At 56.0% G+C, this 26252-nt stretch overlaps 2 protein-coding genes across 4 annotated transcripts in view; one reads left to right on the top strand and one right to left on the bottom strand.

The window, feature by feature from the left end:
- The window catches only part of RARA (retinoic acid receptor alpha), a 48573-nt gene extending 23017 nt beyond the window's left edge, over window positions 1-25556 (bottom strand). Inside the window, exons 1-2 of one of the 3 annotated variants that reach the window (XM_030808314.1) lie at window positions 25441-25556; window positions 3207-3746 (exon numbers count right to left, since the gene is read on the bottom strand). In XM_030808314.1, coding sequence (XP_030664174.1) covers window positions 3207-3384 — 178 coding nt within the window. In that variant the 5' untranslated portion in view covers window positions 3385-3746; window positions 25441-25556. Of the gene's footprint in view, window positions 1-3206; window positions 3747-16323; window positions 16552-25440 lie in introns of those variants that run through there. The other 2 variants (XM_030808318.1, XM_030808316.1) reach the window with 2 other exon arrangements.
- LOC115833597 (collagen alpha-1(I) chain-like) lies at window positions 3734-16745 on the top strand. The gene is made up of 4 exons (XM_030808083.1): window positions 3734-3767; window positions 7462-7557; window positions 12317-12450; window positions 16021-16745. Exons 1-4 carry the CDS (start codon window positions 3734-3736, stop codon window positions 16378-16380), a joined length of 624 nt encoding a protein of 207 aa, XP_030663943.1. The 3' UTR covers window positions 16381-16745.
- Window positions 25557-26252: the final 696 nt, after the last annotated feature.

A 26252-nucleotide genomic window follows, 5' to 3' on the forward strand; every position in this document is an offset into this window, starting at 1 on the left:
CAGGGAAGGCTAAACTGCCTCCATCTCTGAGGCCAGGCATGTGATAATTTTATCTGCCATGCTTTCCTACCCAAAGCTCAGGAGCTCTGTCCAGCAGGCAGCCCTGGCTCTGCAGGAGGGAGATGCCAGGCTCCCTCAGACCCATGGCCACACCTTGTCCCAGAAAAGAGGAAGGTCAGCGAGAAGCTCAGAAGCTAAGGGTCTGGGCAGGGAGAGAAGTTGTTGTTGTTTACTAGGGAGAGGGGAGGGTCAGGGAAACCAAAAGGCTCACAGAGGGAGGGGGCAGGAAGGGGGCATTGCCTAACCTGGGTGGAGAAAGCCGAAGGCTACACTTGCCTGAAATGTGGGCACCCCACCCACATTTGGGGAGAAGGTTACCAGGATGGGAAGCCTTCCCCACCCACCTCTAAGAAAGAGGAAGAAGCTTGCAACATTGAGGGGAGGGGAGGGCAAAGCATTTGCTCCCTCTGGCCAGGATGGGCAAGGATGGGGCCAGGCCCCAGCCCCCACCTCCAACCCTCCAATGAGCCCAGGCTCCAGATGGACAGAGTGTCTGGGAACTCTGTTGCCATCACCTGGGTTAGGACAAGTTGTCCACAGGCACCAGGTCGCAGGTACTCAACTCCTCCCCCCTCAAAAATTCTACCCTGAGCTGGGTGCAGTGGTACATGCCCATATCTCCAGCACTTTGGGAGGCCAAGACAGGAGGACTGCTTGAGCTCAGTAGTTTGAGACCAGCCTGGGCAACATGGTGAGACCTTGTCTCTATGAAAAATCAAAAAATCAGCCTGGTGTGGTGGCACACACCTGTAGTCCCAGCTACTCGAGAGGCTGAGGCAGGAGGATGCCTTGAGCCCAAGAGTTCAAGCCTGCAGTGAGCTATGATCATGCCACTGCACTCCAGCCTGGGAGACAGAGTGAGACCCTATGAGAAAAAAAAAAAAAAAAAAAAAAAAAAAAAAAAGCAAGCCAGGCACAGTGGCTCATGCCTGTAATCCCAACACATTGGGAGGCTGAGGCAGGCAGATGACTTGAGGCCAGGAATCCAAGACTGACCTGGCCAACATGGCAAAACCCCATCTCTACTAAAAATACAAAAAAAATTAGCTAGGTGTGGTGACACACACCTGTAATCACAGCTACTCGGGATGAGGCATGAGAATCGCTGGGAGGCAGAGACTGCATTAAGCCAAGATGGTGCCACTGCACTCCAGCCTGGGCAACAGAGGAAGACCCTGTCTTAAAACATAAAAATGGCCAGGCGCGTTGGCTCATGCCTATAATCCTAGCACTTTGGGAGGCCGAGGCGGGTGGATCATGAGGGCAGGAGTTCAAGACCACCCTGGCCAATATGGAGAAACCCCATCTCTACTAAAAATACCAAAAGTAGCCGGGCGTGGTGGCGTACACCTGTAGTCCCAGCTACTTGGGAGGCCGAAGTGGGAGAGTTGCTTGATCCCGGAAGGCGGAAGTTGCAGTGAGCCGAGATCGCACCACTGCACTCCAGCCTCGGCGACAGAGCAAGACTCTGTCTCAAAAAAATAAATAAATAAATAAAAATAAAACCCTACCCTGTCAGGAAGCAGACACTCTTCTAGTTCCAGTGATCCAAGTCCAGAATATAAATCACAGTCTCTTTAAATGCAGTGAATATTCTACAAAGATACACCAACGCATTCCCTAGTAGCCCCAAACCCCAGAGGCTGGCCTCTCCCCATCACTAACACAGACTATAGGACCAGACCAGAATCAGAGTCCCCAGACTCCATCCATCCCACACTCCTATATGAGGTAGACAGAAGAGACAGCAGAAACAGAAGACGAAGGTTTGATAAGGGGTGGCAGGAGAAACTGAGGCAGCACCTGCCTGCCCCCTGGCCCCAGGGCATAAAGGGTGGGGAACATAAAGAAACACAGACATAGAGTCCCTGCTCCTGGTGGCTGGTGGAGCCTGGGAGGGAGGAGGCCACAGCTAAGCCAGAGGAGGCGATCCAGGAAGCAGTGGTGGTGGTGGGCACCCAGCCAGTGCGGGCAGTGAGGCGCCCAGCCAGGGCCTGCCCCAGGGACAAAGAGACTCCCTGGCTCCGGGGAGAGAGCGCTGCCCCCACACTGAGAAGGGGGCACTGACCCAGCCCAGCCAGGCACATAGGGCAGTGGTGCCAGGCAGCTTGCCAGCAGCCATGAGAGGGGTAGTGGGTGCCCAGGGCAGGGTGTGCAGTCCCTACTGGTCAGGAGAGGTGGGGACACGTTTCCCAGGTCAGCAGCTGACCGGCCGGCCAGCCAGCAGCCCATGGCCCATTCTGCTGCTTCCACCCCATCCCGTCCCAGGCCAGGCCCGGGCTCCCTCCTCCCCCCAGCCCTGGCCTGGCGCCCAGCTGGGCCCTGGGGGCCAGAGTTACTGTAAGCGGCCTGGCAGGCCCCAGCCCTGGACTCTGCCAGCTGGCCAGAGCTGCCGCCACCTCCCACTACCTGGCTCGGCCAGCCGGCGAAGGGTACTGAGACCCCTGCCCAGCCAACGAGTGACCTCCATGGCAGAGGGTGGAGGCAGAGAAAACACAGGCCCTGCCAAGACCATGCATGCGTCCGAGGCCAGAGTCCAGGCCAAGTGTCCCCTCCTGGGACACTCACCCTATCCACCCAGCTAGACCGTGGGCCCCTCCCTCTCATCCTCCCCATAAAGGGAAGCACATCCTAGCATGGCCGGGGGTGGAGCTGGCAGGGGGAGAGGTGGGGTTCCAGCCAGCCTTCCTCGGTCTGCTCCTTCAAGCCCTTTCCCTCAGAGGCACTGAGTGGGGGTGGGGCGTAGGTGGTGTGCTGCTCTCACTCTAGGTAGAGCTGCCATTTCCATCAAATGTCAAGAGGTTTGTTTACCCACCTCCAGCCTGTGTGTCCAGTCCTTGGAGCTATTTATAAGGCCCCAACAGCAGAGCACAGAAGAGGGGTGCGAGGGCCACTGCAGGCCAGAACAGCTTGGTTTCATCTCCCCCTCTGCCACCCCCAACTTCAAATACAACCACCACGACCAGCATATATGCCATAGGGCTTTCATTTTTAAGACCTCAAATGATGGTCACCCCAACTGGAGAAGACCTTGCCGCTCACCGTGCCTTCCGCTCACAGCAGAACAGATGTGCCCAGAGCCCAAGCTCTGAGGCCTGCCGCCCTCCACAGTCCCCTCCCACCCTACCCCCGACACCCAGACTTACTGGCTGGGGATGGTGTGCTATATCCACTAACTGGAAGCTGGTGCTGGAGAGTGGTCAGAGCGCCTGGCGGGGAGAGTCCACCCAGCATAGGGGGGAAGAAGAAGGCGTAGGGAGGCACCGGGTACCCATTGAGGTGCCCGCCCCCAGGTGTCGGGCAGGAGCTGCTGTTGCTGGCCATGCCAAGCGGCCACAGTCAGAAGGGAGGCAGACAGTCTGGCAGGGGGCTCTGGTGGGCTTCAGACCACCCCTCCTCGGGGCATGGGGCCTGGGCCCAGATGGGGTTTGGGTGGTCAGCCCACCCACCCTGTCCTGGAGCTGCTGTCCAAAGAGGGCAGGCTAATCTCAGTCTCCTGGAGCCCCCACCCTAGCTGGGGGCCAGGTGGGTTGGGGGATGTCTCAAGAGCCGGTCCTTTGGTCAAGCAGTTCTGTGAGCTGGCACTTTTCCTGGGAAGGTCCAGAGCTGGCCTTCAGGGCACCAAAAAGGATGCCACTCCTAGATGAGCCCCAGCTAGGTGGCTGAGGGGGCCATGTCCTGTGATGCTGCAGAAAAAAGAAAGACAGGTGAGTGGGCACTGAAGAACAGGCACACGGGCATTCCCCGTAGAGCTCCCCAACCTGGGCTGCCGGAGATTTTCCCGTGGCACCCAGCTGAGCAGACAGCTGGCACCATGCCTGGCTGGCAGAGACGACCTGGAAGCAGGGCCCAGACGCTGCTGGGGGTGGCAGGATAGCACAGCCAGGCTGGAGAGACAGGGTCAGAGCCCAGAGCCTTGGAGGGCCTCTCACCCACAATCCTGAGGGGAAAGGGTCCACAGTGCCACCTCAAGGGATCACTGCAGCAGAGGCGGGCAGCTGGCCCTCCTTCCCCCAGTGAGGGTTACCTGAGGTCAAGATGCAGAGAACGTGTGCTGGGGGGGAAGAGGGAGGGGGAGGAAAAGCCGCTTCCCTAAAGCATTGGCACTTCTCAGAAAAATGACTCCTGAGCCAGGGGGCCCCTCTTACACCACTTCCCCCCCAGATCCAAGCCCCAGCACCCCAAACGGGTTTGTCCCACAGGCCCTGGGAGGAGGCCTATTTACATACACACTAATAGGAAAATGGGAACCAAGGACTCCTAGGTATCACCTGCAATGCTTAACAGCATGGCTAGTCCAGGGGTAGGCGATGTGTAGGAGGGCAAGGACTGCCCAGGAAGCCTCCTACCCCCAGGCAATGAAGGAGAGATTGATCTCAGGGTTCACCCACATACTTCTGTCTGCAGAAGCAAAACACATGAAGTGGGGTGGGAGGTGGGCAGAAGATGAAAGGCCAGATGCCCCCTTCACCAGTGTGAATACAGATCCACACCCTGTTTGAACAGGTGGCACCAGAGGATATGCACAGATAATACCATGGGGTAGAGACAGAGACAGAGATGAACCCAGAGATTCCACAACACAGTGAGACAGATAGGCAGCAACAAGAGCAAAGAGAGAGAACACGAAGAACATATCCATACGAGGACAAGAGGATGTTTCAAATCCATTTTGGGTATAGGTTATACATAAATACATATGCATGTATTTATATATGAAAAATACATATATGAAAGACAAAAGAAAAGAGACAGACAAAAAGAAACATGGCCAATCAAAAGCACAGTGAGGCTGGGGGCGGTGGCTCACACCTGTAATCCCACCACTTTGGGAGGCTGAGGCAGGTAGATCACCTAAGTCAGGAGTTCAAGACCAGCCTGGCCAACATGGCAAAATCCTGTCTCTACTAAAAATACGAAAGTCAGCCGGGTGCGGTGGCTCACACCTATAATCCCAGCACTTTGGGAGGCTGAGGCGGGTGGCTCACCTGAGGTCAGGAGTTTGAGACCAGCCTGACCAACATGGTGAAACCCCATCTCTACTAAAAAATACAAAAATCTACTAAAAAAGTAGCTGGGCATGGTGGCGGGTGCCTGTAATCCCAGCTACATGGGAGGCTGAGGCAGGAGAATTGCTTGAACCAGGGAGGCAGAGGTTGCAGTGAGCTGAGACCACACCATTGCACTCCAGCATGGGTAACAGAGCAAGACTCCATCTCAAAAAAAAAAAAAAAACCACAAATACAAAAGTTATCCAGGTGTGGTGCACATGCCTGTAATCCCAGCTACTCAGGTGGCTGATGCACGAGAATTGTTTGAACCTGGGAGGCAGTGAGCAGAGATTGCACCACTGCACTTCAGCCTGGGCAACAGAGTGAGACTCCATCTCAAAAAAAAAAAAAAAAAAGCACAATGAGATACCACGTCATACCCACTAGGCTAGCTCTAATAAGAAAGACAGATAATAACAAGTACTGGCGAGAATGTGGAGAAACTGTAATCCTCATATATTGCTGACGGGAATGTAAAATAGAATAGCTGTTTTGGAAAACAGTTTGGCAGTTCCTCAAAAGGTTAAACACAGCGGTAGCATATGACCCAGCAATTCTACTCCTAGGTATCTACTGAAGAGATATGACAACGTAAGTCCACAGAAAGACTTACACATGAACATTCACAGCAGCGTTATTCCTAATAGTCAAAAAGTGGAACCAACCCAAAAGTCCATCAACTGACGAATAAATAAAATGTTGTATGTCCCTACAATGGAATGTTATTCTGCCAAAAAAAGAATGAAGTACTGATACTACGATATGGATATTCCTTGAAAACATTATACCAGTTACAAAGACCATATATTGTAGGATTCCATTTATATGAAATATCCAGGATAGGCACATTTATAGAGACAGAAAGCAGACTTGTGGTTACCAGGAGCTGGGGTGTGGATTTGAGGAAGATGGGAAGTGACTGTTGCTGGGTATGGGGGCTCTTCTTGGGGTGATGAAAATGTTCTAAAATTGATTGTGGTGGTAATTGCACAACTCTGAATATACTAAAACCACTGAATTGTACACTGTAATGGGTAAATTTTATGGTATGTGAATTATATCTCAATAAAGCTGTTTTAAAAAGAAGAGGAGGCCGGGCGCGGTGGCTCACGCTTGTAATCCCAGCGCTTTGGGAGGCCGAGGCGGGCGGATCACGAGGTCAGGAGATCGAGACCACGGTGAAACCCTGTCTCTACTAAAAAATACAAAAAATTAGCCGGGCGTGGTGGCGGGCGCCTGTAGTCCCAGCTACTTGGAGAGGCTGAGGCAGGAGAATGGCGTGAACCCGGGAGGCGGAGCTTGCAGTGAGCCGAGATCGTGCCACTGCACTCCAGCCTAGGGGACAGAGCGAGACTCAGTCTCAAAAAAAAAAATAAATAAATAAAAATAAAAAAAAAAAAAAAATAAGAAGAGGAAAGAAAGAAAAGAAACAGGGCCACAGAGACTCAAAATAACAACTGTCCCTTTCCAACACCCCCAATACCTTGCCACTCCACCCCAAGCTCAGGCTACACTAGGTTCCAAGCTCTGAACTCCAGACTCTAGCCTCAAACCTGGAGTCCAGGGGACAAGCGCATGGCCAGCATTTGGTTGAAGACCAGGCCTGGGAAGGGGGAGTTCCTGCCAAGGCCACTGTGGAAGAGGCCAGGAATTCTGGCCCAGCTGAGCCAGCCAGCCTGTGTGGAACTGAGGGAGAGAGGGCAGGAGGGGACAGGTACTGGGCTAGGGAGGGGAGGCTGCCCCAGGAGTAAAGCCTGGACCTTGCTAATGACCACGATTTTTACTGTTACTCATTATGACAATCATAGGGCCTCTCTCCTCACTCCTGAATAAAGAGCCCCCTTCCTACCCCAGGCCCCTGCCCAATTCCCTCCTAGGCTGAGAGGGCTGATGTCAGAGGAACAGGGGCCCCACCCACTGGACCAGCTGCTGCCCTGGCCCCCTCCCAACTCCTGTGGAGCCCCACACAACGGGAACTGGAGCTGGGAGAGCCATGCAAGGGAAGAAGGGGCTGGCGGAACCTCATCAGTTCCTACAGTTGGACCCTCACACACAAATACACATACAAACTCACGCATGCAGGTCTACAGAAAACATCTGGGTGGGCAAGAGCGCGCCTGCAGCCCCGGCCTGTGTGTGTGCAGGCATGCACGTGAGGAGAGGGAACCTGGAGATACCATCTCTCCACACCTGGGCTTCACCACACAATGAACACAGCTCAGAAACTGCATGCATGGGCCCCAGTACACAGCTCCCCAAAGACACAACCACAGCCCCACAGTCTCCCAAACTGTACATTCTCTGGACCTCACACAGCCAGGGTGGCCCTTGTACCTGCTGCTTCTGCCAGAAGATGCTCTGAGATCCTCCCTGTGGGCCCAGCCCGTGCACCAGGTCCACAAACACTCAGGTGAATTCACATCCACAGAGGCCTGCCTCTCTCAAGGTGAGGCCCAAGGGGCAGCTAACCCAAAGTGAGGCCTCCATAACCCAGGCTGAGGCCCAAAAAGCCATCACTCCAGATCCCAGGCATCCTGACCCAGCCTTTGGGGGTTGGGAGGCCAGTTTAGTCAGTCCTGCCTGGACCCTCTGGAACCCACCCTTGCTCCCAGAGAAGAGAAAACCATAGCCAACTCAACTCTGCCCCGAAGGAGTTTGAAATTGAATCAAACTTCAATCCCCACTACCCCCACCTCACCCCCAGCCCACCACCCACACACACTACAGGGCAAGACTGGAAGGCCTCCCCAGACCCCTATCAGAGCCTCCAAAAAGCCTAACCCAGCTCTGCCTGCAAATTTCAGTGCAAATTTACTCAGCTCCCTGGGGAGGGCCTTGAGCTGCAGGAGGGGCTAAAGGTCACAGAAATAGGCTAAGGGCCAGAAAGATCAGAGAACAGGGATGGGCAAGGGCAGGGATGACCAGGGTGGGCCTGAAAGGGCACAGACTCTGCCTCAGAAGGTCCTTCAGAAGCTATGACCCTCAGAGAGACACCTGGGCCCCAGCCCCCTACACCCCAGGGGTGGAGAAGGCCTCGGCAGAGAATCGAAACCAGTACCAAAGAGAGGGAAAACAAACTACCCACATCCAACCTCCACCCTATGCCAGCCACCTCCACTGCCCACGGGCACCCTCCCCTGAGAGAGACAAAACCACAGGCCCACACCTCCAATATACCAAGCCTAGCCTAAACACAGCAGAAAAAGGGGTAGGGGGCTGGAGCACCTGCAACCAGCCCCACACCCCTGCCCACTGGGGCCGCTGTCACCCTCAGAAGGTGCCAGGATCCCTTCCCCAGCATCAGCGTCCCTAGCTGCCCACGCGTTACACCCCAGAGTCACACACCTAGAGAAAAAGGTGAGAGCTTTCTAAGCCACGAAGATGGGAGAAAGAACCAGAAGTCGGAAGGGTCAAATCTCAGCTCTGCCACTCTGGGTGACCTTACGCAAGTCACTTAACCTCTCTAAGCGTCTGTTTACTTGCCTGTGAACTGCCTACCTCAACAACGAGCTGTGTGATTTCAGACCGGAAGTCCTGGAAAGCACCCAGACCAGAGCTGGCACAGGGGAGGCCCGGGCAACTGGAGCCCTCCATCCCCACGCCTCTTGCCACCACCTTGGTGTCCCTTAGCAGTCGGCCTGCTTTCCCTTGCCTCACCCCACCCAGGGCAACATCTGTTGACAGGGCCAGGAGGGAGAATTACCCATTTCCCAGGGTCTGCTTCCCTCAGACAGAGGAGAGGGATGTGGGGAAAGGGATCGGAGTGTGGGTGGAGGCCTGACCACAACCCATTCCCAAATTCCCTCTTTCATTTCACAAAGCAAAAAAGGGAAACCTTTGGATTTAGGGAGGGGAGAAGGGGAAGAGAAATAGACCATTTCCTCCCCTATACTCGGGACAGAAGAGCAGGGGACCCCAAACCCAGCCGGGCCTGGCCCCAGCCTCCCTTCCTCATTCGTTCTCTCTGTTCTCCTGTCTCCCCCAAAACAATGGTTCCCAAGAAATAGAGGTCAGGCAGTCTCAGAGGGGCTGAGAGAAGGGGAAAAGGATTGGGGAGCTTAAAAGAAGGGGAGACTGGGGGTTTCCTAAGCATTCTAGACAGTTAGTGAATCATATGCAAATGACACCCAGAGCTCAAGCTCAACTTGGGCAGGAGGGACTCTAGCCCTGGCAGAAACAAAGCCCTGCCGCCTTTGGACCCCTATCCCGCCAGGAGCTGGCCAAGCAGGGCAGAACAAAGTAGATTCTAAACTAGAACCATTTACAAACTTTCCAGGAAAACACACTCCCACACATACAAAGCCACAACCTCTCCCCTCCCCAGCGCCCCTCATATCTGCAGACAGGGGTTGGGGAGCAGCGATGAGTACTCCCCACTTTTTCAAGGGTCCCCTCTGGCCAAGGCTCTCACCCCTCTCCTCCCTGGCAAGCCTACAATCCGGCCACTCGGGTCCTCTCTTTCCTGTCTGTTCACCAGGGTCTGGGCTGCAGGAAGCCAGGTTAGCCCAGCCTCTTTTTATTTACTTATTTATATATTTATTTATTTATTCATTTATTTATTTTTGAGATGGAGTCTCACCCTGTCACCAGGATGGAGTGCAATGGCGCAATCTCGGCTCACTGCAACCTCCGCCTCCCAGGTTCAAGCAATTCTCCTGCCTCATCCTCCCGAGTAGCTGGGGTTACAGACACCTGCCACCACGCCCAGCCAGCCCAGCCTCATTTTAAAAGAGGCTACTCTAGGAAGGCTGGAGAAGGATCACCTGAGGGTGGCTGGGATAGCTGAAGGGTGCCTCTTCCCCACCAACCCCACAGAACCCCAGGCCAGCCTTGCTAGAGCTAGGACTGGTTTGAAAATCTGCCCTAGTCGGTGCAGGCCATAAACATGTCCTCCTGGGAGTCAGGGGAAGGAGGAAGCCTAGTGTCTCACTTCCGGGTGCTACCACTGCCCATTGCCTCAAGACACAGTGCCTTGTCCCAAAAGAATAGGTCCAATGTCTCCACAGCTTGTACTCCACTCAGCCCAGGGTTTTTCCCCAGCTACACAGAGCTGCAGGACCCCCACACGCCATAATCTCACCAGTGACTGGATACCAGGCAGAAAGGGTGACTGGACAACCCAAGCCCTGGGCAGTCCAGGTTCTAGGAGGAGGAAGTGGGGGTCTCTGCTGGTCAGGGCTGTGCTCCCAACTCCTCCATCCCCAGGGGCCATACCCCAGATCCCCCTGGGGACATGCTCAGGACCTCTGAAGCTCAGGGTGTCTGAGAGGTCCACCTAGAACCAGAACTGAAGCCTCCCTACTCCAAGCAGCGAGTAGGTGAAAGGGCAGGGGGTAATTCAGGCCTCAAGAAGAGGGACCAACCCACAGGGAAGGAAAAAAAAAAATGGGAAGAGGAAGAGATGAGCCTGCTGAGGCCACAGCCAGACCACAGAAATGTGTGGACCATACACAAACAGTTCTGTTGGGTGAGGGACCAAAGGGGCACAGACAAAAGGGGACCCCCTAGCTTGGAAACCACCGACCTCATATCCAGCCTGGCACGGGGCTTTCCCCACCCTCACCTTGGCAGCTGTCCCCCTCACCACTACCTCCCCTCCACGCTACCAAGCAGGAAGCACAGCTGTCTCACAATGGGGGGACAGCTTACAGAGAAACAGGCAGGGCCAGGGTAGGGAGATAGGCTGCAGCAGCCCTCACCCCTCCCCTCAGCTCAGCCCAACCCTGTGTATGCCATATTCTGAGTCCCAGGGCAAACTGCCAGCAGGACTAGATGGTACCAGCCCCCTCTCAGCATCCCACCCTGGGGACCCACGCTGCAGGGAATCCAGGAATACACCCCCTCCCAAGTCCTGCCTCAGGATATCCTTTTGGCTCTGACCCCAGACCAGGCCTGAGTCAGACTGTGCCCTGCCCCATACCCCCCTCCGACCCATTGACCCCCCCCAGCAACTTCCTACTCCACACCCGCCTACTCAGTTGGGGCTAGAACTAGGGGGAATCTCTTCCCCTCACCATCCCCAGCTGAACAGGGAAGCCCATAGCGGGGTAGGGGTAATAGGTCACAGATCCCCATGGCCTTCCCCTTAGAGAAGAGGGCCTGCCGGACAAGGGAGAAGCGGGCGCAGGCTGTGTGTGCAGGGGAAGGCATAGTCTGCACAGCCCCCCACCTCCCCAGCCCCAAACACATGCAACCTGGGACCCTGCCCCATAGCCCCTTGACATTCCAGCCTGGAGTCCAGGAAGTCACAGAAACTCCCTGGGGAAGGCAGTTTCCATCAGAACACAGGATGGGAGCAGGCTCCAGAACTGTATATTAGGACAGATAGGGAGCACAGAGGTTCCCTGAATGGGCATCTCTATGAGCGAGAGGAACCCCAGCCAAAGGGGACAAGGTTTGCAAAATCAGTCAGACTCACAAAGTCACAGCCACAGTCAGGCACAGCCAGATGCGGTCACTGTCTCCCCAGCACTCAGTCTGAGTAGGTGGCAGTGACTCCTCCCCACAGACAGAAGTCTGGGGGGTCCTGGGGAATCTGGGGCATCAGAGACCACACACACTCAGCCTGAAAGGACCCCCTAGTTAAGTCCCCCAAGTACCCTCCCAGCCTGGTGAGGAGGGGTAGCTCCTTCCCCACAAGAACCAGGGGTAGTGCCCACGGCAGACATCACCATGGCAACCAACAACAAACATCCCGGGAACCACAGTGGGACAGGAAGTGACAGCCACGTGACAGGAAGACATTTTTTTCTTAGTGTGTGGGGGGGGTAATGAAGATTGTTTGCAGCCCCTGGGGAATCAGCTGTCCCCCAGGTTTCTCCTACCTGGAGCTGGAGGGAAGGGGGACCACTAGGAAGGGGGCCAACCTGCCCCTTGCTCTGCACAGTGGGTCACAGGACTGACAGGGCTCTCCCTCTCTGCCTGCCACTCATGGGTCCCCCCCTTAACCCCCCTCTTTTCCACTTCCTGCCGTGACTGGAGATCAGAGAACTCCCCACCGCAGCTTCCCCTTCTCAAGTCTCGATTCCTGGGCTGAAGGTTTCACTGTGAGGCGAGGGACAGAGGGAAGGAGGGCTGAGGACCTGCGGTAGGACCCAGGGGACAGAGGCTCTGGGGGGAGGGCCAGGATAAAGCCACTCCAAGGTAGGTGTGTACACACAGACACACAGCGAGTGGGTCACGGTGACACCGCCTGCGGGGTACAGTGACACATGGAGACTGCCTGACCTCAAGTAACTCTGTGGGGAGAGGGAACAGCCAGAGGACCCAGCCCCAGCGTGCCCCACTCTTGCCCTGTCCTGAGCCTCCAGGTTCATCTCCGGCATCTACTGGCCTCCAGGCAAGCAGGGTCCCAATTGTGCCTAGCCCCTGCCACCTCTCCCCTGCCACCTCTCCCCTGCCACTTCTCCCCTGCCTTTTGTGCTGAGGAATCCCCCTCGCTGCTCCAAGGTGCCTGCCCAGACGAGGGCACCTTGGCTGAAGGTGGGGGAATGGAACCTCCCTCCACCCGCCTCCCCTTCTCTGCAGATGTCCCAGGCTATATTTAGCCCAAACCGGGCGGCCAGCCAGACCCAGACTCCCCACTGGCCCAGAGCTGAGCTCCCAGTTTTTAGGCAATTAAAACATTAACAGAGAACCACCCCCATCTACACACCCCCAGCCCTGCCAGGGCAGCACAGCTCTGAAAACTTGAAGGAGGGCAGCCCAGCTCTGCAGCCAGGGATGGGGGTGGGGGTCATCGGGCAGGACAGGGGCATCATCCATAAGATCAGGTTGACACTTGGAGTGGCGAAGAGGAAGGCTTTCCTTGTTCCGCCAGAAGGGAAAGGCATATCCAGCTGGGGGGGGTGGAGTTGCCTAGCTGCAGAAATTACACCTGTCATTCTGCAGCCCCCTCCCTAGCAAGCTCCAGTTATAGGGCTGGGGTTGGCAACAGGTGCGGGCCAGCCTGGCAGCAGCCTAATCCCCCCACTGGCTCCCCAGGCTGACAGTGGTGCCTGGAGGTCCAGCAGGGGCCCTTTGGGGCAGGATGCTAAGTATAAGGAGGTGTCACTGGCCAGAGGGGTGGACAGCCCATGGCCCTTCCATAAGACCTGGCCCCTGGCCCTCATGATGTGTGCTGGAGGGTCTAGGGAAGCCAGGGAAAATGTAGTTCCATAGCACCTATTTCATTTCCCCATGATGCCAGGTGGGCGGGCTAGAGTGTGGGAGGTCTGTCTGCCTGCCTCTTCCTCCTCCTCCTCCTCTCCAAATTCCTGGAACAGGCAAGGGAGGCTCCAGTTGTGGGGAGAGAGGGAGAGTAAGCAGGCGGTCCCAGCTAGGGGGGAGCGAGGGGAGGGCGGGACTGGAGTGGGAGGCAAGATCCAGACGAAGCAAGAGACACCCACACCCGAGACACCCACACCCGAGCCAGACTGGGGACAGACACACCAACGCTGACACATTCTCACACTAGGCCAGGTCCCCACATGCTGCCCACCCTGCGGGGACACCCAGACACCCTCAGCCAATCCTGCCAATTCCCAGAATACTCCCTGGACACACATGGAGATCCAGGCCCTGCCCCCCACCGCGCATCCCCCCACAAACCGTGTGGGCTCCAGACAGCAGCCAGAGGGTGGAGAGGGGAGTAGAGGGAGGAAAGACAGCAGGCGTCAGAGAGAATGTTCAGCCAAACCCCTGGGAGCCGGGGTATCAGTTGCCATACTCCTTTCCCAAAACCCAGTAAGTCAAGACAACCCTGGTCATCTTGCCAGGGGCCCTGCCAGCTTCCCACACTCCCAAAACTACCGACACAAGATGGGTGTGGGTACTGAGCAAGCGAAGATTACCCCGCTTATTTGTCGCAGGACAGGATTACCATCCCCAGATGCCTATCACCCCAGATCCCAGGCAGTGCTCCCAAATATTAATAGACCCCACAGAGGTCAAAACATACCTACCCCTCCAGCCTAGCCTAAGTCCTGTCCTGCCCATGCTTCCAAGAGGACTGGAAACTGGGCATTGGGGTTTGTATTTTGGGACAGGCCCCACCCTCACATCACACGGTTCTGAGGACCATCCCACCTGAGACTGGAGTCTGAGCAAGAAGTGGCCTGGGAGGAAAGGTCCCAGAGGGCAGAGTCAGCTTCCAAGACTAAATGTTTAGGGGAACGGGCACTCATTAGCTGGGGTCTGGGTGGATGTCCCCAAAACAGACCTGAGGGGCCACTCAATGTCCTCTCCCCCATACTTAGATGGGGTGGCAGGAACCACGTCATGGCATGTGTGGGTGACTGTGCCCAGCAGGGGAGGCACATGGGCGATCAGGATGGGGCTGCCCACAGCTGGCTTCCTGCCAGCTGCCTCAAGGTTGGGAGTAGGAAGGGGACTAAAAAGGTGTCCCAGGGTGGCAGCCGGGGCATTTAGGGTCAGACTGAAGGGATAGAGATTTAGGGGCTATAGGAAGGAGGAGGTGGCCAGGATTAAGCCATTCCAACCCCAGGATCTTCTCAGAACTGCCACTGCATCTGTGCCACCATCACCAGTCTGATGGTGAAACCCCTACAGTGACACCTCATGTACACTCAATCACACCCTCAAAATCCTTGCAAATCCAAGATCCTCAGCTCCCAAGAGGCTACTCCAGTCTGACCCTCTTGACCTCTCTTTCAGGACACCACATGGTCCAGACTCCCAGGCAGTACTGATGTCCCAGCTCCCTCCAGCATACCATCTTTCACAGCCACAAACTCCCTGACCCCACAACCACCCCCTCTTCTTCCTCCAGGAAGAAGCATCATACAACCAACTCCAAATATTTTTTCTCTTGTTCCTTCCCCCAGCCTCATCTCCACCCACCCCCCGCCGCCCCCTCCAGGGGAAGCCCCAAGGCTCCAAGCCACCCCCACTCCAACCTGGGGCTTCCCCACACAGCCTCTTCATCCAGCCCTGTAGGAGAGTTTGGGGCCTGAGGTCCAATTTCCTAGCAAGACCTGGAAGGTCCTTACAGAACCACTTCCCCCAAAGCAATCTTGCCCTATGAAGACTGCAGCCAGGGAAGGGTATAAGAGACATCCCAGAATGTCCTGGCCAGGAAACTGAGAGGGAGTGTCAGGGGCAGAAGTGATCCTTGGGGTAAGCAGCAGGGGGTGGGGGGGGGGTCGGGGGGTGTTCTCAGAAACAATCCTTTCCAAGAATATCTACATACACATATGTGCACACAGCCATCAGACAGAAGGCAACCTGGTTACAGAAGACAGAGCCAGAGAGGGCAGGAGGTACCCTTCCAGGCCATCACACTGGGCATCTGATCCAAGACAGGATGGAGGGTGCGGAAACATCTCCAAGGCTGGGGAGCTCTTCTGTCTGGTTTCCGGGTTAGTTGGTCCCCATCCCCACCCTAGCACACTGGAGGCCTGTCTTTCGAAAGGAGCAGCCTGACAATAGGGCAGTGCCCAGAGAGGAGACGAGGGGACATAGCCAAGCTCATTTCCCAGCCGTCCCCCCAACCCCCCAACAGGCTCACACACACATCTGGCCAGCAGCTTCCAAGCCTCGTGGGTGGCACCAGGCCCCAGACACCCTCAGCAGAGCAAAGTCGACAAGTCAGTCTATTCCGTCTTCCCCTCACCCCAAAAAGTTCCCACACCCCATGGTGGCACAAGACCCAGGAACACCCCTACACACATACTGCATTGGCTCCCGCACCCAATTCTGACGGTTCCCCTCACTTCACGGGGGACACCAGCTGAACGGGCCCCGCCCCCGGCCAGCTCCCTCTGGTGGGAGTGGGCCCCCTGGCTGATTCTCCCCAAACCACAGGGCAGCTCAGATAACAGGAGGGAAAAAGAGAGGGGGCTAGTCCGTTGAGCATCCGATCTCTCCCCAAACAGGTTTGAAAGTCTTTTTGTTTTGCTTGTTATTAAAGAGAAAAAGAACAGAAGTTCCCAGCGGCGGTTCTGCAACAGCTCGAGCGCGGGGGACACGCGCAGCAGACGGCCCCAGACGCCTCAAGGCTGCGCGCGAAGACACGGCGCAGGCAGACGCACAGACGGGGCTCCCCCACCCTGGACACGGCGGCAGCGAGTTGGGAAGCCCAGGAAACCCCGGGTTCCCGTCGGAGGCCTCCTGGTACCCAGTCCCCTCCTGCAGCGCCAATCTGGGGCAGGACATGGGGCCCCGACGCCTGCAGGAACCAGGGGCTCCCCAAAATCCCCGGGGGAGGAATTACCTCGCAGCGGGGGACGCAACCCGTTCGGGGTGCCCGCGAGCACAGCGTCTGCCCTAACCCAGCGCCCTGGTGCTGCTCGGCATCAGGGTGCGGGGTCCCGGGAGAGGAGCCGTCCGGGGGGCCGCGGCTCAGGGGCGCGGGGCGACGGCAGCGGCCATAGCGAGTCACGTGCGGAGGCTGAAACTTTACCCGGAGCCCCAGACTGAAGGGGCGGAGGGTACGGTGCAGAGGTGGGGGGAGGCCCTCTCCCTCAGGCCCGCCCCTGCCCGCCCACCGACCAATCACCAGTCAGGGGCGGATCTACAGGCTCACGCCCGCCCCCGCCTCTCCTTAACAGACCCCGGGGAGGGCGAGTCTTAAAGGAGCCGCTCCTAGTTGAAGACTGGACCGTGGAATCCGGGAGAATCCCTCCCTCAGACCCAGAACCGAAGATTCAGAGCGAGAAGGGGGTAAGGTTCTGCGGAAAGAATGAAAATAGCGCTCAGTGGAGAAGACCGCAGCGTGTGGTATCCTACACTCCTTTCCCCCCAACCACACACACACCCACACCTAAACCTGAGAAGTGAGGCGGCGGCGTAATATGGAAGTGAGTGCGGTGACTCCTGCCCTAGCTGTCAAGCCCCTGAATCCTATCATTATAATCCTCTTCTAGGGACCAGCTGGAACTGAGAGCTGTGTGACCTTGACCAAGTCACTTCCCTTCCCTGGATCTTAATTATCTCAGCTGCAAGAAAAAGAAAAATAAAAAAGAGTCCAGGAGTAGATCTCCCGCAAGTACATCTCTTCTTTCCCCAAACACCTCTCCAGCTCCAGTGGGTCCTAGGAACTCTGGCTCAACCCACCCTCCCAGCCCCCTTAAAGTACTTTTCTCCTCAAAGGGCAAGACTTTTGGATCTTCCAGTAGGGGCGCCCAGGAGCACCCCTCCGTGCTCAAAGACTCAAGACTCAAGCTTCTCTCTCCCGAACAAGTCTGGAGAAGCCAGGAAAGCTCTTGCTCATGTTCCAGCTGGACAGGATCTGAATCACCCTCCATCTGAGAGACCCCCAGTCCCCAGTACAGTCATGACCCCCCTCCCAGCCTGCTGCTCTGTTTGGGAGGATCCTGTCCCCGTCGCTAGCAGTCCACTGGCGGGCTTAGGGGAAAGCAGAATTGCTTAGAATACTCCCCTCTCGCCCTGTTCCCAGGCAGAGAAGTGGCCACAAGTGCCCCCACAGAACTTCCCACTGGAAGGGGAAGTGCTGCACTCCCAGGCCTCCGGCCCAGTGAGGAGACTCTCAGCCTGACCCGGTGGCAGAGCTCTCAGACCCACTGGTCCGACGGACCCCGCTTAACAGACGAGGAAAGAGAGTCCAAGAGCAGGCACTGGGTTTTGTACACGGTCGCACCGGTTGCAGAGCCGGGTCTAGAATTGAAGTATCTGATTGTCCCTGGCTTTAGCCCAAGAGCCGTGGTAAGGTAGGACAAGCCAGGATGGCGAGACGCTTTGCCCTGAGGGCCGGCGCACGGGAAACTGCCCCAGCAGTGCTGGGCCGCGCTTCCCCAGGCCCCTTCCCGCCCGCTGGGCCAGAGCTGTCTCCCGCTCCCGTCTGGATTTCCGTCCGCCGGTGCGAACCTCCCGCCCAGCCCCTCCCGCCCTGTCCTGTCCAGATTCATCCGCAAACATGCGCTCAGCCGGCAGGAATGCGCCAATGGCTCCCAGATGTGGACGCCACCGCTTAACCCCTTACCCCCCAGGCCGCGCTCCCCCAAGGGCCTTCCAGCCTGAGCCCCGCCAACAGCAGGGAGCTCTGCCCAGGTGAGAACCAGCCCAGGACTGGAGTCAGCGCCAGCCCACCCCCAGTGCCCACAGACACCTCCCAACCTAGATCCTACCAGTCTTCTTTCCTTGAGGCTAGAGGGGAAGGCTCATGGACACAAGAATGCAAGCGTGCATGCATACAGCTACACTGCCTCCCAAGTGGGACGACCTTCAGGTACACCTGCCATCATAGGGTCAGGCATCCTGGTACAAATGCATTTCCACGTGCACATTCAGGGCAGGGATGTGTACACCCCCGACGCATGTATGCACATCCACGCATGAACAAGTACATCCAAACACATTTGTGCACAGACAAGGGCATGAAGCAGAGGGTGGGGCACACTTCTGCACAGACACAGAAGTAGCCCCATGTGTGGATGAGGGAAGAAATTCATACACACAAACCCACCCCCCGCAGGGGTCAGACACTCAAACAAGACCAGCACCCGTGTGTACAAACACATAGCATGCACATCTTTGGGGCATTTCTTTCCTGTCCAGGGCAACCAGTACCACCTGTCCAAGGCCCAGCCCTACCCAAGCTTGACTGCAGAAGGCAGGAGAGGTCCCCAGGTGGGGGACCAGGAGTCTTCAATCTGCAGCAACAGCTGAACTCCAGCTGTGCTGGGCTCATAACAGGGCTTCCACCACCCCCTCCCACCAGGGACCCTGATGCAGGAGGAGAGAAGGGTACCCAGGGAGCAGCAGGAAACTAGCAGAGAGAGAAAAGCCACAGGCTCGGGGCGCCTCACTCTTTAGGAAGGACACTCCTTGGGGCCTACTGTTTCCCTGCACACAGGAGATAGGCTGGGGGAGGAGTCTGAGCCCCATCCCCCTTCAAACTAGAGGAAGTGAAGGAGGAGAGTCCGGACAGGTACCAGGGCCAGTGGCAGTTCTCAGTAGTCAAAAGAGATAAAATATAGCTCTGAGACACCCTAGGAGGGCCCACACTTCTAGTACAACAAGGCTGTCTTCTCACAGCCTGTGGAAACTCCTGAAGAACAGCATTAAGTGATAGTCCGAAGAGAGGATGAGAAGCAATTGGCCCTCCAAGACCATGGTGCGGGATTTTGTTGGAACCAGCTCCAGCTGACTCTTCTTCCCCTCCCAAGCCTCCTAGCTCATCCCAGAAGGAGCTCCTCCTACAATTACCTTAATAGTCCCACTCCATTTGATTCTCACAGTCCTGAAGGGGCAGGCTCCTGTTGCCTTTGTACAGATGAGAAAACTGAGGCTCAGAAAGAAAATTGCCTTCCTCAACGTCATACAGCTTGTCAATGGCAGGGCTGGGATTCAAACCCAGGCCAGGTATGGTGGCTCACACCTTTAATTCTAGCACTTTGGGAGGCCAAGTGGGACTCCAGGAGTTGCTTGACTCCAGGAGTTCAAGACCTGTCTGGGCAATATAGCAAGACCCTGTCTCTTTTTTGTTAAAATAAATAAATATATATATGTGTGTGTGTGTATATATATGCATATATATATAACCCAATCAATGTTCCCTCCTCAACTCTCTCCTCCCCTACTTACTCCAAATCAAACATATACCACTCCACTCTGTGCCCTGCCACCTCTTCCTTCACCCCTTAGTGGATCACAAGGGAGAAGCGCCCTCCTTGCCTGGCTCTGCAGGTTTATGGGTGGGGCCAGGACATGCCAGAGAGAGATCAGAGAAGACACTGGGGGCTGCACACATAGCCCTCCACCCCCACCACAAGCATGGTGCCCACCTGCCTAGCAGGCATGGCTGGGTGACTCAGCTGCATCCGGGGGAGATGCCAGGGCAGTGACTCACCTACCGAGAAGAGCTGAGCCTGGCACCTTGCCAGCCCCAGGACAGAAGTGACTTAGTCACCACCAAGACTGTGATGCCCAGCAGGCATGGCCCAAGGATTGGAGACAGGGGCAGACTGTCCCTCCATGGTTACATGCGCCCCCTGGCGAAGAATGGGCCTCAGCATTCCGGGGCCAGCAATGTCTGTGCCAGCCCCTGCCCCACCACTGCCCACCGCACCACGCCAAGCCCTGCTCCAGTGCCAACAAGTTTTGTGAGACCCCTGGGCTGCCCTGCCCCCACTGCAGCCTGCCCATCACTCACCACCCACTCTCCCACCTGCCCCACCTCCTCTTGCCACCCAAGTTGTACCCAGGCTGTGAGTCTCCTTTAACATGTCCTGGCAGCACTCCCTGCCTCCACAGCCCCTCTCATCCTCTCCCCCCATACACACATGCACTCATACACACTTCTGCCAGCCTTGCTTCTGCCAGCAGCTGCTGAAGTTGTTGAGCAGGAGGGAAATTGGGAGGGTGGGGTGCAGGGATTGAGTTACCAGAGCTGATGGGGTGGGCTGTCACCCAATCCCTTCCCCAGCTAGTCCCCACCCCCACCCACCCCTCCACCCACCGTATCCTTCACCCACCTGCCTCCCTCCCTACCTCTGGCTGGCAGCCTACTGCCCTTTAAGCCCCTCCACCCAAGCTAGAAAATAAATGTTCAAGAGTATTTGTCATGCTAAGACCAGCCCAGTATATGAGAGAGACACAATGAGACAGACGAACAGAAAGAATAATTCCTGTGCTCAGTGCTCTGGCTACAACCACTAAATATGTGTATGTTGAGCCAGAAGGGGACTGAGCAACTCCACAAGTCCCAGAAGAGTTGGTGGGGCCCAAGGGGAGTTGACAGGCTAAACAGCCTCAATCCATTTGCACTATTGATTTCTCACACACAGCAGTAGGCCTGATGGGGGGCATGATAAATCAGCCCCCAAGAGACACAGAAACTGAGAGAAGGGAAGGGGTTCCTGCACCACAATTGGTGGTGCACCATGACTTGCTTGGTGCATTGGGGGTGGGCAGCAGAGGAATAGGAGATGTTGAGTGGCATGAGGCAGGGTAGGGGACAGGGTGTTGGATTAAGGCCTGTCTGGAACACCTCCTTCTAGCTGGGTCTGAATTAATTTGAAGGAAGAAGGTGGGAGACAGATGCACCACGTGTGGCTACACAGGCAGGGCCTTGAACAACCCCAGGGGGTGCCATTCACATCGTAGTCTATGGAATGGTTCCCCCTGCAGCTGTGCAACATGGTGGCCTGTGGGGAGATCCTGAGGCAGAAGACAGAAAGCAGACTGAATTCTGAGGGACCAAAATTCTCCATTGAGTTTTCTCCCCATACACACCCCAATTTGCCCCAACTTTCCTTGCCTCCAGGCCTCAGAGGGGGCCTCCTTCTGACTAGCAATCAGAAGCCAGTAGAAATCTCCCCACTCCTCAGCCCTGCTCCCTTCTTTTGTTGGGGAGATTAGCAAACAACCACCATGACCCACAGGTCCTGGGCAGGGCAGGAGGTGGGCTCACAAAGGGCTCTGGGGAGTCTGGACATCCCTTCTGTAAGGTGTCTCCTAGCCCCATAGCTTACCAGCCTGTGAGCCTACTGGAGCCTGTCCAGCACCTCCATTCACACCAGTGGCCACAGGCCACCCAAACAAACCCAACTCTGACCTCCTTCCAGCCTGGACACAGACTCTGTCCACATGGAGACTTATAAACAAACCAAGTTGGGATTTTCAGAGACCCTGCACAAACAAGCAGACGGGAAAATGGACCAGGTGTGCCTGGCTCATGGTCCTCTTTGCTGCAGTAGGGGAGGCAAGCACACTGAGGTGTGGCGAGGAACCATGACAACAGAAAAATGGTGCAAAGGGAGGGCCTGGGTTCAGGTCTCAACACAGCCAATGACTGATTGAGTGTTCTCTCTAGGCCTCAGTTTCCTTCTCTGCAAGGAGAAGGGATTGCCTAGGTAGCCTCTAAAACCCCTTCCAGCTCTGAGTCCAGCTGGATAAAGAAAACCCTGAAGGGTGCCAGGACTCTTCCACCCAGTCCAGCCCGGCCCATCTACCTGGGTCAGGCCCCTCTGGGTAAGGTCCTGCCCCTGCTCCCCATGCCTCCTTGCTCTGTCTTTTGCCCCTCTGGCCCTTCCTCACTCCTCTGCCTGCCTGCTTACCCTCACCTTGGCCAGCCCCTCTGCCTGCCCCGTGCTTTTCTGCACGTCCCTCCTGCCAGGGGACTGACCAACTAAAAATAGTCCCTGCAGCCTTTCTCGCCCACAGCTGCCCAAAGAGCAGGAAATGAGGGGGGCAGGGAGGCCCATGCCCTGCCTTACCCCCACTAACTCCCAGGTCAGAATCATGTCCAGCACTCCAGCCTGGGGCTAGTGCCAACTTGGCCATCCTGGGGGCATCCCACACCCCTTCCCTAGGGGGAGGCCTGCCCATAAGTGCCTGCAATCACAGAGCTGCCCCTACCCTGCGGGAGGAGGAGAAAGGAGGCAAGCGGTCTAGAGGGAAACCTTCCCAATTTCTGACAAATCAGTGCCAACCACATTGTGGGCACCCAGAGGGCAGGGCCTGGCTCCACTGACTGGTCTTTTGAGGGCAGAAGGAATTGGCTTGGGGAAGTTTGTGACAGTCTCCTTCATCCTGGCCCAACTGGAGGGAAGACAAAATAGTGCCCCAGCCTCAATTATGTTAGTCCCTTGCTCCCCAAAACCAGGGATTTCGATAGCCACCCCCAGATATCATGGGGAAAAAGGCTAAAAAATGAGAGCAGGAGATGTAGGCTTCTGTAAAGACAGAAGCCTGGAGGCAAGAATAGGCCATGCCTGCCAGGCTGGGCATGTGCTGCCCCCAAGCTGAGTCAGAGGCTAGGAGGGAGAAGCTGGGATGCTACAGTGCCAGAGGCTACTGTGCCCCCACCCCTGTCCCACCTGGGATTCCTGACACCTCCCAGCCCTAGGGGAAAGCCCTCCCCACACAGGAGGAAGGAAACCAGCTAAGCGACTCTCTGGAGCCCTGCAGGGGAGCCCTGCACCACAGGCAGGCGGGAAACCCAGGAGTCCTGGCACCCAGCCCAGAGAGAGTGAAATACCTTGGAGGGGAGGAAACAGCCCAGATTGAGGCAGACGTGTGGCACCCCCAGAAGTTCCCAGATGTGACCTACAAGCAGGTACTGGCCAAAGGAGCTAGATGAGGCAAAGTGAACACATTTCTGAACAAGAAGAGAGAAGAAAGTGGGGCTATGGGAATGGGGTGGCGGGGGTCAGCCTGGCTCATCGCTGTCCTTTCTTCCTTGTCAGAGTCAGAGACACTGACATTAAGGTCATCAAATATCAACCAGGTCCTGAGGACCTTGGTGTGTTTCCTCCTCTCCTAGTCTCCAGACCCCAGCCTGTTCATTCCTGAGCTTCCTCTGGCACCCCTTCCTTGGGGTCAAGCCAAGTAAGAAATCAGCAGGCCCAAGGTGGTGCTTGGGAGGCCGGGGCAGTGCCAGGGGCAGTCCTCATACCATCCTCCCACTGGCTTCCCTCCCGCCTGCTCTTAGCCGCCACACATATCTCAGCTGTCGAATCCGATTAGGTCTCCTGCCCAGTGAGCCGGACAAGGAGGCCACTGGGCAGGGGAGAGAGAGACAAGGACGCCAAGCAGGGATGGCAGAAGGAAGGTGGAGACATGGCTCAGGGGAGCAAGTAGGGGACCCCAGAGGAAGAAATGCCTGGTGGAGAGATCTGTACTCTGTGACCACAGGTGCTCTGGTAACAGCTACAACCTGCATTAGGGGAATTCTGCAGTAACCAGGGCAATAGCCCTGCCTAGTTTCTCCATCCCCCAGATGGGCAAAGGATGGGGGAAGAAAACTAAAGGCAGAGAGATTGACCTAGATTTAGGAAGAGGATTCCATCCTAGATCCCCCCAGCCATTACTACCGTTTGCAGTGAGCTTTGCGATACATTATCTGTGTGGTTTTAGTGGCAATGTCCCTGCTTGCTACTAATCGCCATTTTTACAAATGAAGAAACTGAGGCTTAGCGAAGGGGAAGACCTATATAAACACACATAGTTAAGTAGCCAGGCTAAGTCTCCAGTTCAGGCCTCTGATTCCCAGTCCACCGCTCACAGTCAGAATCTCTAATTTCCTTGTTGGATCAAGACCAGAAGGAAGTCTGAAGCCACTCCATTATCCACCCTGTCCTCCAAAACCAACCTTTAGGGGACCCGGGGAGCCATGGAAGAATGCAGAGCACACCCCACACCTAGACAGAGGTACCAGATGGGGACATGCCACCCACTCCTATCATACACTGAGAGCTAGAGGAGTTCCCTCTGTGTGACCAGTCTCTTCTCTCACCCCCCTCCCCAGTCTACTACCCCCAGAAGCAAGACACACACTCACACATGGTAACTCAGACAAGGTGTACACCCTTCCTGTAAACCCACCAAACCAGAATGACATGCCCTAGATCTTCAGAGAGCAGGGCCTGTCTGCCCACCACCGGAGAGAAAAATAAGCCACTGTAAACAGTAGGTGCCATCTAGCCCTCTCCCAAAGAGCCTGTAGCAGGGCAGAAGCTTGGGGACCTTGTAGCTCTAGAGAAACACCAGGAGCCCGAGATTCTGAAAGCCAGGGAGCTCAGGGAGCTGGCAAGGCTGGGTGACCTCCTCAATCTGGTCCACACCCCCTTCCCTAGCCATCTGGACTGAGCCTGTTCTGGCCTGGGCCACACTCTGGTATCCTTCCCCTTCAATGCATGCAGCCACCTCTATCCAAAGCTTCTAGATCTTATAACCACATTGTCTCTACACATACACACACACACACACACATAGGGGTGGGGTGGAGGCTTCTGCAGCAGGTGCTGAGATGTTGACAGGGATGGGGGCTCTAAGCTGAAAGAACTTTCCTAGAGGAAAAGCTCACCAAAATGCTCACAACCTCCACTACCCTCTAGCAAAGGCTTTAGCCACCCAAGTGTGAGATGAACCTGGAAGGGGACATTAGTTCCCCTACAAGGTGTGTAGGGAGTAGGGGCAAAGTCCTGAGCTCTTTGGGTGAGGAAGCAAGAAAGAAATCCCTCGGGAAAGCTCAGGTCCCTCTCTGGCTCTCTCCTCTCTCTGTTACCTCAGCACTTGCCAATTCTCTCGTCTAGGTGAGGTGGGGGAAGGGGTATTAGGCAATACTGCAAAGGAGGGTGCAAGGGCGTGGGGCCTGGGCAGACCTTCCCCCTACTCCCCACTCTTAGCTAGAGAACGGAAACTGCCTCAGGAGAAATGCAGGAAGGGTGCTGGAGGGTGCAGAGGGTTCCGAGCTTTCAGACACCCCACTGTTCCCAGGCTCCCACCTCCCAGGACTACAGTGAGCGACGGGAGAGGAGGGATGGGGAAAGCCAGAACTGGCGAGAAGGAAACGGCTAGATCAGAAGCAGAGGCCGGGGTCAAAGGCGGCCAAAGAAGAATTGGGAAGGGGTGTGCATGGTCCTACCTGCTCAGGTGTGTGCTGGCAGGGGGGCGATGGGGTTCCCAGGAGAACCGGGGAAGCCCTCTCAGCTCGATTCAGGATTCCCCCCTGCTTCTGGGTTAGGCTGCTGCAAGAGGCACGGGTTCCCGTTGGGTCCTAAAGCCCACCCGCCAAGCAGAAGGCTCTCCCCGCCCTCTTCCACCAGCCCCGACTGGGTCAGCGGGCGCAGAGCGGAGGACTGATGGGGGAGAAATAACCCACCGGAAGAAAGATGGGCGTCTGGTCATCGGCTGGGGACAGGAACAGTTCCCTGTCTCAAATACACAGCATATGGATAACTCGAGGATAGGATGACCTGAAACAGGAGAAAACAGACATTTCTTCCTGCCTGCCCTGAGCAGATGGATTTAGGTTTTGGTGCTGGAGGTGGGGTTAAGATCTCTTTCCCTGCCACTACTGCTAAGGCATTCAGCTAGAGATTTTGGAAAGGGAGCATTCATTCTGGTTGGGCGCTCACTTCTGTCCTCTTCCTCATGGACTGCAGGAGTCCCTTCATCCCTCCCAATTATTCCCAAGTGCCTAGGAGGCCATCAAGAGTGAAAAAACAGATTTTCAGCATGTAAAAAGTGCAGGCTCACTTAGATGGCAGCTGGAAACAGGGGAAACATGTAGGACCAATATATGTGTATCTGGGAATGTGTGGGGTCTGCAAATATACATATATAGGCAAGAGTATAAACAGGTGGGGTTAGGGAAGGAGAAAAAAACAAAAAAGGACTTTGGGTTACATCTATTACTGGAAATGGTAATTGTCAGTGGAAGAACAGGATGTAGAA

The sequence above is a fragment of the Nomascus leucogenys genome, unplaced genomic scaffold (genome assembly GCF_006542625.1).
Source record: "Nomascus leucogenys isolate Asia unplaced genomic scaffold, Asia_NLE_v1 Super-Scaffold_285, whole genome shotgun sequence".
Classification (NCBI taxonomy): Eukaryota; Metazoa; Chordata; class Mammalia; order Primates; family Hylobatidae; genus Nomascus; species Nomascus leucogenys.